The following is a 19,322-nucleotide window of genomic DNA, read 5'->3' as shown; positions in this document are numbered from 1 at the left end:
TTAAGTTTTGTTTGCATTTTATCAACTTTTGTTTGCATTTAACTTTTGTTTGCATTTTATCGATTTTTCTTTGCGTTTTATTAAGTTTTGTTTGCATTTGATCAACTTTTGTTTGCATTTTAATAACTTTTGTTTGTTTTTAATCAACATTTGTTTGCATTTTATTAGGTTTTGTTTGCATTTTATTTTTTGTTTGGATTTAGTCAACTTTTGATTGCATTTTATTTTTTGTTTGCATTTTATCAACTTTTGATTGCATTTGATCAACTTTTGATTGCATTTGAATACGTTTTGTTAGCATTTTATTAAGTTTGTTTGCATTTTATCAACTTTCGTTTGCATTTTTTCAACTTTTGATTGCATTTCCTTAAGTTTTGTTTGCGTTTGATACATTTTTGTTTGCATTTCATTAAGTTCTGTTTGCATTGTATGCATTTTTGAATGCATTTTATTAAGTTTTGCTTGCAAATCAACTTCAAAACTTGTGGGTGGGGCTTCTGATATAATATGTTGGCTTCTGCCATAATGTTATGATTCAAAAGTGCAAAAGTAAAAAACAAAGAGAAATGTTTGTCTTTTTTATGCAATCAAACGATAATTTGATTCCAAATTTTATAAAAAAGATTTGCAAAGAAAATTAAGGGATTTTAATTTTTTAAAAAGTGCAAACTAAACTATTATTTTTACAATGAAAATACCAATTTTGTTTACAAATTACAAAAAATTGTTTTCATGAAATAACTTTTGTTTGCATTTTATTAAGTGTTTGTGTTTATTTAAGTTCTGCTTGCAAAGGAACTTGTGGGCGGGGTTTCTAAACAATATGCTGACTTCTGACGTACATTGTTACTATTCAAATGTGCTCATGTAAAAAACATCATTTGCATGGATGAACATTTGTCTTGTTATGTAATCAAACAAAAACACAAAAACTTGGATTTGAAACAAAATATTATTTGCGAACACACAAAAAGAGTTTGCAAAGAAAAATACTGAATTTGAAATAAAATTAAAAAAAGATTAACAAAACATGTATATATATATATATATATATATATATATATATATATATATATATATATATATATATATATATATATATATATATATATATATATATATATATATATATATATATATATTACAAATAAAAATATATTTATCATGAAATAATAACTTCTTATGCAGCCTTTTTTCTTTTTTGGTTGCAAATCCACTTCAACACAACATTGATAAATAAGATGGTTATTTTTTTGTAAATACCTACATATCTGTAAAAAAGTATTTTGGTTTGCTAATCTTTTTTTACAATTTCAAATCCAATTTTTAAAAAAATTCACAATGTATTTTGTGTGTGGGCAAACATTTTTTTTTTATTTCAAATCCATGTTTTTGTCTGATTTCATGAAAAGACACAAATGTCCCTCTTTGCAAATGCTGCTTTGTTTTTGTTTACTTTTGCACATTGTTTAAATAAATACACAATGTTAGAAAGCAACATGTTCAGAAATCTCCGCCCACAAGTTTAAAGGCACGCAAATAAAAAGTTATTGTTTCATAATTTTTTTTTTTTAAATGAGTGTTTTTTTAATTTGAAAAAAAGTTTGCTGTTTCCCCCCCCCCCCAATGTATTATTTTTCTTATCTTTTATATATAATTTTGAATACATTTTTTTGTACTGCATAATATTTATGAAATTATCTTTTATCTTATCTATTATCTTTTTTCGAAACGACACATCAACACAATATTACACAGCAACAGATATTCATTATTAAAATGTGCAAAAGTAAAATAGATAGGTAGATATATTCTTTATTTATCTACAAAGAGAAATTCACAACACTATAATAATAAATCAATCAAATATATAAATAAACATTGATTGATGATTGATAAAAATTATTAAGCAGATTTTTTTGGTTGCAAATTAACTTCAATCTTCTGGTCATTATTTCTTTGACTTTTTCACATTTTAACAATGAATATATTTTGTTCAGTAATATTGTGTCGCTGATGTGTTGTTTCGCCGCAAAAAGTTACCAATGTACAAATAATAAATTGAGATGGTCTTTGTTGTGTATTTTATCATTAGTTTTCTGTAAAGCCAAATAAATTACAAATATGTAATGTAATTACATTTTTACAGTAAGAACTCGTTTTAGGCTTATATTGGTCATCAATTAATTTGGGCAAAAAAAGAAATAAAAGTCGACAGGAGTCGAGCCAAAAAAGTCGACTCGCTCAAAAGAGACGAAATTCCCATCAGTCTTTCCTAACAGTTATTAAAAACAACACATTGGCGTTGTAAACGTGAGCTGTTACATTGAAGTTAATCATTTCAAATGTGCATGACGTGTCGTTTTAAAAGCAATAGTATTCCTGATCAGTTTGACCTTTAACCCCTGTCGTCTTACCACACATTTGTGTACAAAATCAGAGTTCTCGCTCTGACGTGTTGTTGTTCCCATCACCTGAGTTCCCCTGTGACGTCGCACCTCCTCGTTTGCAGCGCCTCGTTAGTGTCCTACGCTCTGATTGGTTCACCGGCGGCGTCTCCGGGGGCCGCCAAAAAGCGTGTGGACGTCCACGGAGCGTCACTCGTGTCCGCCGTTCACCGACAAGCGATGCTGATTGGCCTGTGTGCGCATCACATGACACAGTGGTTCTTGTGTGATGTGAAATATTTGTAATACTTATACAGATTATTAGAATAAAATACATCCAGATACTCAGGAACACGATAAAGTCACGAAATAAAACAAACCTTTTATTATTTTAATTTTGTATTTCATAATTGTGTTGTAATAATGTTTGCCTTGTTTACGATTCATTCTAATAATGACAAAAAATTTCACAAGCAAACACCCTTTGAACGATTTTATTGTATTTATGTTATTCCAACAATTTATTTGTGTTACTAGACATTTAGTTCTGAATTAATATGAATGGCATATGATGACCTAAGATGAAATACATACTAAAATTCTGAAAATATAATTAGTCTACAGTACATATGTCAAAACAAAACATAAAATCTTGGGGAAAAAAATATAAGATATACAAAAACTGTGTAATTGTGCCAATTTTATGATTTATTCCAAGCAGAAAAAAAGTTTATGTTGTAAGAAGAAAAAAAAGTTAATGAAAACGTATGCAGATAAAAAAAGAAAAAAAAAAGTTATAGGACAATGGGGCGGTATAGCTCGGTTGGTAGAGTGGCCGTGCCAGCAACTTGAGGGTTCCAGGTTCGATCCCCGCTTCCGCCATCCTAGTCACTGCCGTTGTGTCCTTGGGCAAGACACTTTACCCACCTGCTCCCAGTGCCACCCACACTGGTTTAAATGTAACTTAGATATTGGGTTTCACTATGTAAAGCGCTTTGAGTCACTAGAGAAAAAGCGCTATATAAATATAATTCACTTCACTTCATAATTCACACTTCACAATACAATATCAATGTATAAAAACAATGATAATTAAAGAAAAAATGATAATGCCAATAATAATAATGCCAACAATAATATTAACAATAATAATAATGGTAAAATAAAGTCCTCATTTTTACGAGCTTTAAAATAAAAAAAAAAGATGCTGTTCTGTGATTGTACGACAAAATATGTGAACATCCTCTAACAATATACAGGAATAATAATAACCATATGAATATTAAGTCCTACTTTTGGGGGTCTTCAAAACCCTCCTTACGACCTACCTCTTCTCGCTGGCCTTTGACCCGAGCTGAGTCCGCCCACTAGGCCACCATTTCTAGTCCCCCCCCCCACCCACCCCTTCGCTTTAGTTGTATTTTTCAATTTGTAGCACTTTTATTATTTTTTTTATTTTTTATTCTGCAAATTTTTTAAAACTTTTTATGCGACCCCTTTTACCGTATTGCATTTGCATTATCTTGTTTAGCACACTCATTGTTTATGTTCTTTGTTTTTTTTGTTTTGTTTTGCTTAGTTGTTTTTTTTTTTGTTTTGTTTTTTTTGTTTTGTTTTTTGTTTTTTGTTTTTTGTTTGCTCCATGCTTTTTTAACCTGTAAAGCACTTTGGTGCAATCTAAAAAGTTGTTGAAAATGTGCTATATAAATAAAGTTGACTTGACTTGACTTGACTTGATGAGCTCACATTAAACGCCGTGTGCTGCAAAAAATTGGAGGATTTTAATTTAATAAATTCATTTATTTTTAATGCTACAATCCAAATGACTCTTCACACGATTCAAAGAGAAAACTAGCTTCCCCAATACAATATAAGTAGATACCTTTTTTCATTACAATTAGATATTTTAATACAGAGATTAGCTATTTTATTTAATTAAAATGAGATATTTCATTTTACTATAATTAGATATTTTACTTTATTATACAGAAAGATCCATCCATCCATCCATTTTCTACCGCTTGTCCCTTTCGGGGTCGCGGGGGGTCGCTGTAACCTATCTCAGCTGCATTCGGGCAGTAGGCGGGGTACACCCTGGACTATTTGCCACCTCATGAGCTATTTAATTGAGTTATAATTAGATATTTATTTTTATAATAGTTAGATTTTATTTTATTATACAGAGTAGATATTTTTTGATTATAATTAGATATATTTCATTTTACACAAACTATTTTATTTTGCCATACACAAAGATTATGTTTTTAAAATATAATACATTTATTTTATTATATTTAGATATTTTATCATACACACAGATTAGATATTTCTTCCGATTATAATTAGATATTTTATTACACACAGAGATTAGATGTTTAATTTTATTATACAAACAGATTTTATTTTATGCAAAAATCCTATTTGAAATGTTATTTGATCATAATCAGATATTATTTTACTATATACAGAGTCTAGATATTTAACTTGATTATAATTAAAACATTTTTATTATACACAAAGATTAGATATTTCATTATATTATAATTAAACATATTTTATTATACACACATTTTAGCCATTTAATTATATACAAAGATTAGATATTTTATTTTATTATAATTAAATATATTATTTTATTATACACACAATTGATTAATTTTATTAAATTATACACAAAGTTTAGATATTTTTATTTTATTATAATTAAATATATTATCTTATTATACACACATTTGATCCATTTTGATAAACTATACACAAAGATTAGATATTATATTTTGTTATAATTAAATATATTATTTTATTATACACACATTTTAGCCATTTTGTGAAATAAACAAATATTTGATATTTAATTTTATTATAATTAAATATATACTTTTATTATGCACACATTTGAGCCATTTTATTAAATTAGAATAGAATAGAAAGTACTTTATTGATCCCTGGGGGAAATTCAGCACCACAGTTCGCTCACAATAGACAATAATAATTATAAATAATATATATATATATATATATATATATAATATATATAAATAATATAAATATATTCTATATATATACTCTACATTTAAGTGCAGTCAAGGAACATATGCATTATACAGTCTGATGGCTGTCGGTATGAAGGACCTCCTGTGTCGTTCCGTGTTGCATTTTGGGAGTCTGAGCCTTCCCCTGAACGTGCTCATTCTCTCTGCAAGGTCCGAGTGTAGTGGGTGGGAGGTGTTATACATTATAAACAAAGAGGAGATTTTTAGATATGATCCTGGCTCGGGATCTTTCTGTGTGGAGTTTGCATGTTCTCCCCGTGACTGCGTGGGTTCCCTCCGGGTACTCCGACTTCCTCCCACCTCCAAAGACATGCACCTGGGGATAGGTTGATTGGCAACACTAAATTGGCCCTAGTGTGTGAATGTTGTCTGTCTATCTGTGTTGGCCCTGTGATGAAATGGGAATTGTCCAGGGTGTACCCCGCATTCCGTCCGAATGCAGCTGAGATAGGCTCCAGCACCCCCGCGACCCCGAACGGGACAAGCGGTAGAAAATTGATGGATGGAATTTATTATACACACATTTGAGCCATTTTACTAAATTCTACACAAAGATGAGATATTTTATTTAATTATAATTAGATTTATTATTTTATTTTACACACATTTTAGCCATTTTTTAATTATATACAAAGGTTAGATATTTTATTTGATCATAATTAGATATATTATTTTATTATACACACATTTTAGCCATTTTATTTAATTATATACAAAGGTTAGATATTTTATTTTATATGAAGACATTTTTTTACTTTTTTAAATTCATTAATTCATTTAGTCTTGTTCTGAGTTTTGAGTTTATTACGAACATGCAAGCATACAACATGATGCATCACAATTTCCAGTTTCTCTTTTCAACATGTTCGAAAAGGAGTAGGAAGAAGCAGAGCTTATTTAATCCTACCCCTTTTCTTCACATAACAGTTGCAAAACTTTTTGTTCACTTCCTGTTCACAATTTATTCACAATAAACTCCATAAGTAATCACAATAAAAATGAATAAATAAATAAATAATAGTAAGAATTTAATAATAATAATTGGTGAAGTAAGTCATATTTCATATGATGAGATAAGTAAGATTACTTTAAGAATGAATGAATGGATGGATGAAATAAATTGAGAATGTTTGTCATGGTTCTTCTTCTTTGTACTTTGTAAACACTTTAAGTTTGAAGAGTTTCTTGAAGTGTATCATATTAGTACATTGTTTGATTGCTTTGCTTAATCCATTCCATAATTTAATTCCACATACTGATATACTGAAGGTCTTAAGTGTTGTACGTGCAAACAAATGTTTTAAATTACGTTTTTCTCTAAGATTATATTTCTCCTCTTTTTTTGAGAAGAATTGTTGTATATTCTGTTTTTTCTTTAAGGTTTATTTTTGCTAGTTGAAAACCTAGTATGAGAACCCTCACTGACAATCGCAATAAAAACAATTCTGATTCTTTGTGCAGCATCTTTGAGCCCTTAATGAATCAAATGTTTTATGATTATTGTCGTTATGAGGCAGAAGTGCGTCTACAGCAGGTGCGCCCTGCTGGAATCAGGCTGCAGAATTTGGAGCGTCACAATGAGCTTAATGGACTTCCTGAACCAGCGGTAGAAAAGAGCGTAGATCAGCGGGTTGATGCAGGAGTTGAAGTAGAACAAACAAATGATAACGGCCGCCGACGACGAGTTGAGTGCCACGTTCTGCCCTGAGGCGACCACGCAGAAGTACGGCGTGATGCACACAAAAAACACGATCACCACCACCCCGAGCGTCCTGGCTGCCCTCAGCTCAGACCTCTTGGGGCTGCGCGGGCGCGGCAGGACCGAGACTCGGTGAGACACGGCCGCTACAAAGACTCTCATGTTCAGCAGTGCTATGGTACTGATGGGGCCGATGAAGGTGAAAATCAGGTCCACTTGTCCTACGGCGCCACTGACGAGGACCACGCACTCGCCCACGCAGGAGACGCCCCTGCCCGGCCGCTGCAGCGTGTCGATGGAACACGCCACGTTGAAGACGGAGGAAAACAACCAGCACAGGACGATGGAAAGCTCCACTCGTCTCCTGGTGACCCTGACGAGGTAGTGAAGAGGGTCGCAGACGGCCACGTAACGATCCACCGTTATGAGCACCATGGTCCCGATGGAGGCCGACGAGATCAGGTGATCCAGGAGGTAAACCGCGGCGCACGTCGCGTCGCCGAACAACCAGCAGCCGTCCAGCTGGAAGATCTGGAACAACAGGAAGACGCCCATCAAGAAGTCGGAGCTGGCCAGAGACAGCAGCAGCAGGTGGGTGGGCGTCTGCAGCTGCCTGAAGAGAAAGTACACGCCCGTCAGTCCAAAACCAGCCCCTGACCTGCGGACGTCACGGGTCACCTGAAGTGTGAGATGGACATGATGACCATCAGGTTGAGAGTGACGGTGAGCAGAAAGACGGCCGGCAGCAGCACGAAGACGCCGACGACAGCCAGGCGAGGGCGCGGCGTCCTCCGGCAGGACGTGTTGACGAGCAGCGGGAAACACAGCTCGGCCTCCTCCGCCATCTCCGTCAGGGAGAGCGCCGGAACGCTGCTGGCTTTTCAACTCTCTTTCTCCTCCGCCTCCTTTTTCGCCAACCTATCAAACGTTGGCGTCGGTATCCTTTGGGGGGTGCGTTCCTGAGTCGTGTCATAGCAACAAGAAAGACGCAACTTGGGGAGTCAAAACATCAGGACTGAGGAATCGGTCGACACCATGGAGGTCTTAGGTCTTCCCCAGCTGTCCAAGACCGACACACACTGACCTTCGACCTACCCTCGCATGCGTAACTACCCCAAAACATTGCCCAGAGAAACTAGGTGGTCCACAAAGACTCTAACCATACCCTCAATCAAGTTGTACGCTGATAGTATCCTTTGGGGGGGGGGTGCGTTCCTGAGTCGTATTGTAGCAACAAGAAAGACGCAACTTGGGGAGTCAAAACATCAGAACTGAGGTATCGGTCGACACCATGGAGGTAATCGCCAGGCGTCCAAGACCGACACACACAGACCTTCGACCAACCCTCGCATGCGTAACTACCCCAAAACATTGCTCAGAGAATCTAGGTGGTCCACAACGACTCCAACCATACCCTCAATCAAGTCTTACGCTGATGGCTTGGCGCATTCAATCGGTATCATACCATTTTCTATTGCGCTTGTCTTCTTTAGGGTGATGGCTGAGATGGAGCCTACCCCAGTTGACCTTGGGTGACAGGCGAGTGTGGCCGGGCCGTGTGTAAGTTGGTAAACCTCACTCCCTGACAACCTTAAGAGCAGTGCTGGTAACCAGGTTGGGAGTGTCGTCTTTTAGCTCGGTAGCTAGCACGCTCGTCTCTCTCATGCCGGACAACCCGGGTTCGAACCGAAAAGCTGGTACTGAACCAGGCGGGTTCCACGAGGGTCCACCCCGGACTGGTCGCCAGTAAATCCCAAGACTAACACGTAACCTGCCGGGATTCATACTGTCACAGATAGATGGTCCGCAAATTGAGAGAAAGACCAAGCTATCAGTTTTTTGTCCGGCGCGTCAGCAAGTGAAGTTTAAACACAAACCACAACACAACCAATCCACTTATCCACAAGCACCTCTAAGAACATGCAAACTCCACTCATGGATCTTCCAATGGAGATTCTGGACTGTGATTTCCTGACTGTGGGGCCAACATGCTTACCACCAGATCACCATACAGCCCCATAAAACTATAGAACAAGAAAATCAGCCATTCAGCCCATCTTTGAAAAGTCAGAGAAAAGTCAGTAATAGATCAGTGTAGAATTTTGGAGCACTTTTTTGCAAAGAAAATCTGGGAAAAGATCATCGATAAGTAGGGATGTATATCGTATCAATACCGATCTCAATGTTGATATTCCTTTTCCATACCGGTGTTTATAAGTACTTTTAGCAGTATTATATTTAATTAAAGATGTGGAAAAAAATGCACTTATAATGAGAATGTTATGAGCATGAGGGATTGTACACCAGCAACATCCTGTAACATCTCACAGCATGGGATTTTATCACAAACAAGGTGTTGTGTCACCATCTTGTAAAGAGCACGCAGATCCAGTTCTATTCTTTACATTTACACTCAGCTGGAAATATTTATGTCTGGCAATAGGGCTGTGAATCTTTGGGTACCAAACGATTCGATTGAAAATCGATTCTTGATTCAAAATCGATTCTCGATTTATAATTTCTACTTTTTTAACAACATTGGGTGCCAGTTATATGATGAACTACATTCCTCCATAAAATAGATCAACTCTGATAAAGCTCTGATCAATTCCTATATTACTTAAAAGAAAACAGGTTTTGTGTAATAAAATTCCACCCAAACGTTTAATAAAGTCAAATACAAATAAGGCAACAAGAGAAGTATCCAAGACTTCTCTTTTCGAAAGTAAATCTGCAACTTTCTGAATTTTAAAGGCCTACTGAAAGCCACTACTACCGACCACGCAGTCTGATAGTTTATATATCAATGATGAAATCTTAACATTGCAACACATGCCAATACGGCCGGGTTAACTTATAAAGTGCAATTTTAAATTTCCCGCGAAACTTCCGGTTGAAAACGTCTATGTATGATGACGTATGCGCGTGACGTCAATCGTTGAAACGGAAGTATTCGGACGCCATTGAATCCAATACAAAAAGCTCTGTTTTCATCTCAAAATTCCACAGTATTCTGGACATCTGTGTTGGTGAATATTTTGCAATTTGTTTAATGAACAATGGAGACTGCAAAGAAGAAAGTTGTAGGTGGGATCGGTGTATTAGCGGCGGACTACAGCAACACAACCAGGAGGACTTTGAGATGGATAGCAGACGCGCTAGCCGCCGAACTCCCCTTGACTTCCTCCGTCTCCGGGCCGCCGACCGCATCTATGATCGGGTGAAGTCATTCGTCGCACCGTCGATCGCTGGAACGCAGGTGAGCACGGGTGTTGATGAGCAGATGAGGGCTGGCGTAGGTGGATAGCTAATGTTTTTAGCATAGCTCTGTGAGGTCCCGTTGCTAAGTTAGCTTCAATGGCGTCGTTAGCAACAGCATTGTTAAGCTTCGCCAGGCTGGAAAGTATTAACCGTGTAGTTACAGGTCCATGGTTTAATAGTATTGTTGATCTTCTGTCTATCCTTCCAGTCAGGGGTTTATTTCTTTTGTTTCTATCTGCAGTTAAGCCCGATGCTATCACGTTAGCTCCGTAGCTAAAGAGCTTCGCCGATGTATTGTCGTGGAGATAAAAGTCACTGTGAATGTCCATTTCGCGTTCTCGACTCTCATTTTCAAGAGGATATAGTATCCGAGGTGGTTTAAAATACAAATCCGTGATCCACAATAGAAAAAGGAGAAAGTGTGGAATCCAATGAACCCTTGTACCTAAGTTACGGTCAGAGCGAAAAAAGATACGTCCTGCACTGCACTCTAGTCCTTCACTCTCACGTTCCTCATCCACAAATCTTTCATCCTCGCTCAAATTAATGGGGTAATCGTCGCTTTCTTGGTCCGAATCGCTCTCGCTGCATTGTAAACAATGGGGAAATGTGAGGAGCCTTTCAACCTGTGACGTCACGCTACTTCCGTTACAGGCAAGGCTTTTTTTATCAGCGACCAAAAGTTGCGAACTTTATCGTCGATGTTCTCTACTAAATCCTTTCAGCAAAAATATGGCAATATCGCAAAATGATCAAGTATGACACATAAAATGGATCTGCTATCCCCGTTTAAATAACAAAAATTCATTTCAGTAGGCCTTTAATATCACTTAAATTTTTAACTTTTTTTGAGTGGAATATAATCGGCCTGTGAATGACTGACTTGGTTGACGGTTGATGAAACGCGGTAGTGGCGGCCGTGAATACAGCGCGTTCACTTCAAACTGACACAAACTCTTATTGGCGTGCGTAAGTTGGAGGGACTTTTGAAGAGCAAATATTGTTGTGATACAAACTTTTGTGTGGTGTTGCTTCCTTATTTGTCATTATTCCAAGCTGATCATCAGATCTTACCACCTGAAGTGAATGTGACAACGTGCCATAATCACTAAAAATATGATAGCCGTATCATTTGTCCAGAATCTTAATGGTCCTACTGGACCGACCTAATTAGGAAGCGGTAGCAAAAAATACCGATACTCGGTATACATCCCTATTGATAAGTTGTGTTGGGCATCGATCGGAACCAGGTTTATTTGACAGTGACAAGAGAACGAACGCTTACTCAATGCACCGCATAGTCCTCGCTAGCTAGCTCCACAGTGTTTCAGCTACTACCGGTACTCGGTATACATCCCTATTGATAAGTTGGGTTGGGCATCGATGGGAACCGGGTTTATAGTCCATTGTTCTTGAACCGTCCAATTTTTTCGAACTGAATTCAAACTCAAACGGTGTCCGACGCTATCAATAAGTCGAGTTTTTTCCACCACTCCAAAAACGCCAATGTCTGCGGCAAAGTCAAAAGCGAACATTTGTTCCTGCTTCTATCATTCCTAACGGTGTTGTTGCTGGTGAAAGAATGGGAGATGAGTGACAGACTAAAGCAGCAAACAAACAAAGAAACAAAAATGCCTGTGGGACCTGACTGAACTCGTTCTGACTGCTGCCGTTCTGCCTCAGGTACGAGTCGGCATTGAACCGTCAGCAACGGCTCAACCCGTCGGTTCACAATCGAAACCTTTCGCATTTCACATTTTGTCGCGACACATTCTCAACATGCGACGCGCTACCGAGAAAACACATGCTGCGGTATTCCATCTGTGTGTGTTACTGCACCGTTTATGGGAAAGGACAATATTTCCCGATCAAAAAGAAAATAATACCTCAATCATTCAGTATTTTATGTTAGCATGCTAACGTACAAATACACTTACGTTAAAAGGGGACATTTCCCAAGGCTGTCATTAAGCCCCTTGTAAGGAAAAGTAGTCTTGATGCCACAGAACTGAACAAATATCACAAATCTGGTAAAGTCCTAGAACAGGTTGTATACGAACAGCTTAGTGACTTTCTCCGGTCTCATTACGTGTTGGATACTTTCCAATCAGGCTTTAGGACTCACCACAGCTCTGATCCATGTGACTAACAATACCCGACTGAACACAGGTGCAGGAAAAGTCTCAGTCTTGGTTCTGGGTGGGAAATCTCTGGTACTGCTCTGAACCGTAAGTCCGGATGTACTTTATTGGAATTGGTAACTGTGTATCAGACAAAATGCCCTGTGGGGTTCCTTAGGGGTCCATCCTATTGTTCAATTCGTACATTGGACACTGCTTGGAACAGATCAGTGTGCGGACACCAAACTTATTTCTTCAGATAAACTCAGACAAAAGTCAAATCATTGTCTGTGGCCCACAACATCACTCCTAGACCCCGACCGTTGCTTCTAGTCCTCCCTGTTTTTTTCTAACCTTATTTCCAACCTTTCACATTTTTCAACCCATTTCAACCGTTCCACTGTCAAATCATTCCTCTTAGTCAGGACAAAAAAACAAGATTGTTTAAGAACTTGAAAAATTTCTGTTCCACTATTTTTTAATTTTTAAAAAACTGTTACTACTTCAACATTTCTTTACCGATTTAAACAATTCCGATACCAACCAATTCAGCTCATGCCAGACATTCATGCTCCTAAGCATTTAAAAAAAAATCCTGCTTTACCCCAAATTTCCAGGAAGTTCCCATTGAAAGGAATGGGACATTTTTCCAAGTTGCGCAATTCCCACATTTTTCAACCTATTCAAACCATTCCAACTCATTCCGCACACTCAAACTAACACTTTCCCAAGTTCCAAACCAAATTCCGGTTTTCCTGGAAATGAACTCTTCAACATTTCAACCATTCAAGTACCTCGGGGTGTGGGTGGACAATAAGCTGGACTGGACTGTTAACACAGACCACTTGTACAGGAAAGGACAGAGCAGGCTGTACTTCCTGAGGAGGCTGCACTCTTTCAACATCTGTAAAAAAAACTCTTGTGGATGTACTACCAGTCTGTGGTTGCCAGTGTTCTGTACTACATCGTAGTGTGCTGGGGGGGGGCAGCATATCTAAGAAGGACAGCTCCAGACTGGAGAAACTGATCAGGCGGGGCCGGTTCTACGATCGGAATAAAACTGGACTCACTGGTGAAGGTGGCAGAGAAGAGGACTGTGGAAAAACTAGTGAGCATCCTGGATGATGCCAGTCACCCTCTGCATACCGTTGTCAGTAGCCAGAGGAGCCTGTTCAGTGCTAGACTGCTTCATCCCAAGTGCAGGACTAATAGACTCAAAAACTCCTTTGTCCCACACATAACAGTGAAATACTTTTTTCATAACATGGTCACTAATGCCTAGTTTCTCTTGTTATATTCTTATTTTACTGTTATATTTTTATTCTCATCGTTGCTTTTTATTTTTTTTCTATTGTAATATTTTTCTATTTTGTCTCCATTTATACCCCCATTATTTACTTTTTACAATTTTGTACACTGCTGCTGGAATTTAAATTTTCCTGAGGGAACTCTCCTGAAGGAATCAATAAAGTACTATCTATCTATCTATCTATCTATCTATCTATCTATCTATCTATCTATCTATCTATCTATCTATCTATCTATCTATCTATCTATCTATCTATCTATCTATCTATCTATCTATCTATCTATTCAAACTATTCTTACATTCATACTACATTCTGTCAGCATTTCAGTTCAACTTCAGCATTGGAGCATTCACAAGCAATTCCTTCAGGAATCGCCTGATCTAGTTTACTCTTCACATTTTTAGAAATCTAAGACAGCCATTGTGAAATCCACGTAATTCGAAGCAAATGAGCCCGCTGAGAAGAGAGTGTTCGTTTTGGTCTTTCCAGGGTCATCAAGCAGTGACAAGACGATAAGTGTACACTCACATTTTACATCATGTGACTTTACCAGTCGGGGACAGGTGTGTGTTTTCCACATCAAACTGTCAGGTGATAATTAGCATGGTCTGCAGCTAAAAGACCAACAACAACAAAACACGTGGAATGTTGCGTGACGCCAAGGCGTAGATGTTGGAAGTCCTCACGACCATAAAGACAGAGCCTGTTTGTCCCCAGCATGCAGACAGAAGACCGGAGACCACCGAGCACGCTCACAATACCACAACAGACTTCAATGACAAGGTGGGACTCAAAACTCAAACAAACTTACTATACTGAATAATCATACTGAATAATAAAAGAGTATATTATTTTTTTAATCAATTTTGTAAACTGTAAAAATGTCAGTAGATTTTACGGTCAAAAATGATTCTGTGTAGTAATTCGGTGTAAAAACCACCGTCAATTTCACAAGAAAATTCTGGCAACTGAACTGCTAGTTTTTTACCGTACATTTTTTTTTACAGTGTAGTAAAATGAACAATAACATTTAATAGGGGACGGTGTGGCGCGGTAGGGAGAGTGGCCGTGCCAGCAACCTGAGGGTTCCTGGTTCGATCCCCACCTTCTACCAACCGAGTCACGTCCGTTGTGTCCTTGAGCAAGGCACTTCACTCTTGCTCCTGATGGGTCCTGGTCCCACCATCAGTGTGTGAATGTGTGTGTGAATGGGTGAATGTGGAAATAGTGTCAAAGCGCTTTGAGTACCTTGAAGGTAGAAAAGCGCTATACAAGTATAACCCTTTTTTTTTTAAGATAATTTACAAAATTTTAAAATATCTTATTTTAATGAGTTACATCATAATAATAATACTAATTGCAAGCAAAACGTGCATATATGGGAAACTAATTAACTTATATGGTAAACTAATTAACTAATAACTGATATTCTTTTTTAGATATTGATTAGAAAAAAATAGTAATTATAACAAGGACTACACAACTGATTGGTTATTCATTATAAAGTATTTCTTCTTTTACAAATTTTTGCAGTGGCTGAAATCATTTGAATGATAATTCATATTATTATTAATATATATATATATATATATATATATATATATATATATATATATATATATATATATATATATATATATATATATATATATATATATATATATGTTTTATTTTGTATATATATTAGGCCTGTGAGTATATGTTTTATTTTGTATATATATTAGGCCTGTGAGTCTTTGGGTGTCCCACGATTCGATTCAATATCGAATCTTGGGGTCACGATTCGATTCAAAATCGATTTTTTTTAAAAATTCAACACGATTCTTGATTCAAAAACGATTTTTTTCCCGATTCAAAAGGATTCTCTATTCATTCAATATATAGGATTTTAGCAGGATCTACCCCAGTCTGCTGACATGCAAGCAGAGTAGTAGATTTTTGTAAAAAGCTTTTATAATTTTAAAGGACAATGTTTAATCAACTGATTGCAATAATGTAAATTTGTTTTCACTATTAAATGAACCAAAAATATGACTTATTTTATCTTGGTGAAAATATTGGACACAGTGTGTTGTCAAGCTTATGAGATGCGATGCAAGTGTAAGCCACTGTGACACTATTGTTAATTTTTTTATTTTTTATAAATGTCTAATGATAATGTCAATGAGGGATTTTTAATCACTGCTATGTTGAAATTATTGATACTGTTGTTGATAATATTAATTTTTGTTTCACTACTTTTGGTTTGTTCTGTGTCGTCTTTGTGTCTCCTCTCAATTGCTCTGTTTATTGCAGTTCTGAGAGTTGCTGGGTCGGGTTTGGTTTTGGAATTGGATTGCATTGTTATGGTATTGCTGTGTATGGTTTTGTTGGATTGATTAATTAAAAAAAATAAAAAATGATTTTATTTTTTTTTTTAATCAATTTTTTAAAAATGAGAATCGATTCTAAATCGCACAACGTGAGAATCGTGATTCGTATTCAAATCGATTTTTTCCCACACCCCTAATATATATATATATATATGTATATTATTTGTTTGTTTTTTCAGCTACCTGTGAGTGCACCTCCATCATGTCCTGCTTCCTTCTCTACCTGGCGGTGCTTGGCCTTCAGACAGGTAAGACCACATAAAGATTGCTCCTCTTCATTCCGAAACTGCAACAAAGAAAAAAAAAAATGTAAAAACATGTTTGAACACTCAGGTGCTGCCGCAACGGACTGGACTTTTACCAGGTCTGGAGAGATGGACATCACCAACTGTCCCATCACATACTTTGGACAAAAGTACCACAAATTATATGTGAGAACCATCTGCATCTTCACATTAGCCCGCTAGACAGCGACACAAGTTCAATTACATAAGCACCTGGCAGTGCGAGGTGTTTTTGTATCACATTTAAATAACCCTTCTTGATATTACAAGCACAGTATTTACTTATAGGACCCAATCCAAACAACCTTTCCTAGTCAGGGTGAAGAAAAAAAAATTCAACCAGCACAAAATGTCAACACACATGACATGGTCACATGTAACACAACCTGTTGATTGAACGTTTTGGGTATTATTATTTAAAAAAAGGTGCCACCACTATAAAAAAAAATCGAAATTACACATTTAAATTCACTGCAAGGCATGATTGGAAAAATGCAGAACGCTCTTTCCGCACTTGTCCATGTTTGACTTTTAGCTGCTTGGTATTTCTGCTTGATTACAAAGCTTTAAAGAGGTCATCACGGAAGTAAACAAAGTAGGAGTTGAACTTTCACATACTCTTAATATTCAATTATAATAATATATTCATGATATATTGTATTATGTAAACAGACACACACACACATATTATCGTTGTGGTTTATGCAGCCCTTTGAGGCATTTGTGAATAAGGGCTATTTAAATTAACTTGGATTGATATGTATGATATATGATTACTGCTTTGCACACTCTTGGCATTCTCTCGATGGGCTTCAAGAGGTAGTTACCTGAAATAGTTTTCCGACAGTCTTGAAGGAGTTAGCTCATCGAGAGAAAGCCAAGAGTGTGCAAAGCAGTAATCAGAGCAAAGGGTGGCTATTTTGAAGAAACTAGAATATAAAACATGTTTTCAGTTATTTCACCTTTTTTTTGTTAAGCGCATAACTCCACGTGTGTTCATTCATAGCTTTGATGCCTTCAGTGACAATCTACAATATAAATAGTCATGAAAATAAAGAAAATGCATTGAATGAGAAGGTGCGTCCAAACTTTTGGCCTGTACTGTATATATATATATTTATACATACTGTATATATATTAGGGACGTCCGATAATATCGGACTGCTGATGTTATCGGCCGATAAATGCTTTAAAATGTAATATGGGAAATGATCGGTATCGGTTTCTTAAATTATCGGTATCGGTTTCAAAAAGTAAAATGTATGACTTTTTAAAACGCCGCTGTGTACACGGACGTAGGGAGAAGTACAGAGCGCCAATAAATCTTAAAGGCACTGCCTTTGCGTGCCGGCCAAGTCACATAACATTTACGGCTTTTCACAGACACAAGTGAATGCAACCCATACTTGGTCAACAGCCATACAAGTCACACTGAGGGTAGCCGTATAAACAACTTTAGCACTGTTACAAATATGCGCCACACTGTGAACCCACATCAAACAAGAATGAGAAACACATTATGGGAGAACATCCGCACCGTAACACAACATAAACACAACAGAACAAATACCCAGAACCCCTTGCAGCACTAACTCTTCCGGGATGCTACAATATACACCCCCCGCTACCTCCTACCCCCCACCTCAACCTCGCCCCCCCAACCCCGCCCAACTCAACCTCCTCATGCTCTCTCAGGGAGAGCATGTCCCAAATTCCAAGCTGCTGTTTTGAGGCAAGTTAAAAAAAATAATGTCAATAATAAATATGGCAGTGCCATGTTGGCATTTTTTTCCATAACTTGAGTTGATTTATTTTGGAAAACCTTGTTACATTGTTTAATGCATCCAGCGGGGCATCACAACAAAATTAGGCATAATAATGTGTTAATTCCACGACTGTATATATCGGTATCGGTTGATATTGGAATCGGTAATTAAGAGTTGGACAATATCGGAATATCGGATATCGGCAAAAAAGCCATTATCGGACATCTCTAATATATATATATATATATATATATATATATATATATATATATATATATATATATATATACATATATATATATATACAGGGGGGGTTACCCACATATGCGGTCCTCTCCAAGGTTTCTCATAGTCATTCATAGTCATTCACATCGACGTCCCTTGTGTGGGCTCTGTGCCGAGGATGTCGTTGTGGCTTGTGCAGCCCTTTGAGACTTTTGTGATTTAGGGCTATATAAATAAACATTGATTGATTGATTTATATATATATATATATATATATATATATATATATATATATATATATATATATATATATATATATATATATATATATATATATATATATATATATATATATATATATACATACATATATATATATACATATACATATATATACATATATATATATACATATATATATATATACATATATATACATATATATATATATATATATACATATATATATATATATATATATATGTATATATGTACTAAACAGTTAAGGCAAACTCTTGTAATTACACCTCACCACCACAGGGGGGCACCTACAATAACACAACTTTCATCATTTCCTGTTTTTACACGACAAAAGGTGGCGTTCAACGACAGCCGCTTCGCACTATGCTTCAACGGCGCCTACGAAGACGGCGCCCAAAACGACTGCATCGTGATGTCGGGAGGGACGGCGGACAGAGGCAACTGGTCCGTACTCGCACACGAGATACCAGCAGGGTCCGGGGTCCATAAGATGTTGCCGGAACTGAAGCATGCCGGGAAGTGTGTCAACGTGATACCTTTGAAAGATCATCAATATTCTGAGGTAGGTTTTTAAGGTTAGCTAA

General features: G+C 36.7%; 2 protein-coding genes across 6 annotated transcripts in view; one reads left to right on the top strand and one right to left on the bottom strand.

Moving 5' to 3' along the window:
* Positions 1-6,392: 6,392 nt before the first annotated feature.
* Positions 6,393-19,322, bottom strand: part of LOC133658996 (trace amine-associated receptor 13c-like) — a 19,239-nt gene continuing 6,309 nt past the window's right edge. For 2 of the 5 annotated variants that reach the window (XM_062061579.1, XM_062061578.1), the window contains exons 3-5: positions 16,386-16,488; positions 7,818-8,057; positions 6,393-7,748 (exon numbers count right to left, since the gene is read on the bottom strand). In XM_062061579.1, the coding sequence (XP_061917563.1) occupies positions 6,966-7,748; positions 7,818-8,057; positions 16,386-16,406 (1,044 nt within the window). In that variant the 5' untranslated portion in view covers positions 16,407-16,488 and the 3' untranslated portion in view covers positions 6,393-6,965. Of the gene's footprint in view, positions 7,753-7,817; positions 8,328-16,385; positions 16,489-19,322 lie in introns of those variants that run through there. The other 3 variants (XM_062061582.1, XM_062061581.1, XM_062061580.1) reach the window with 3 other exon arrangements.
* The window catches only part of LOC133659230 (alpha-tectorin-like), a 20,799-nt gene continuing 17,881 nt past the window's right edge, over positions 16,405-19,322 (top strand). The window contains exons 1-3 of the mRNA XM_062061964.1: positions 16,405-16,450; positions 16,536-16,633; positions 19,073-19,300. Of these exons, the coding sequence (XP_061917948.1) occupies positions 16,405-16,450; positions 16,536-16,633; positions 19,073-19,300 (372 nt within the window). The remainder of the gene's footprint in view (positions 16,451-16,535; positions 16,634-19,072; positions 19,301-19,322) is intronic.

The sequence above is a fragment of the Entelurus aequoreus genome, linkage group LG10 (genome assembly GCF_033978785.1).
Source record: "Entelurus aequoreus isolate RoL-2023_Sb linkage group LG10, RoL_Eaeq_v1.1, whole genome shotgun sequence".
Lineage (NCBI taxonomy): Eukaryota > Metazoa > Chordata > Actinopteri > Syngnathiformes > Syngnathidae > Entelurus > Entelurus aequoreus.
The sequence above is the reverse complement of the archived record's forward strand: the minus strand, read 5'-3'. Positions and strand labels throughout refer to the sequence as shown.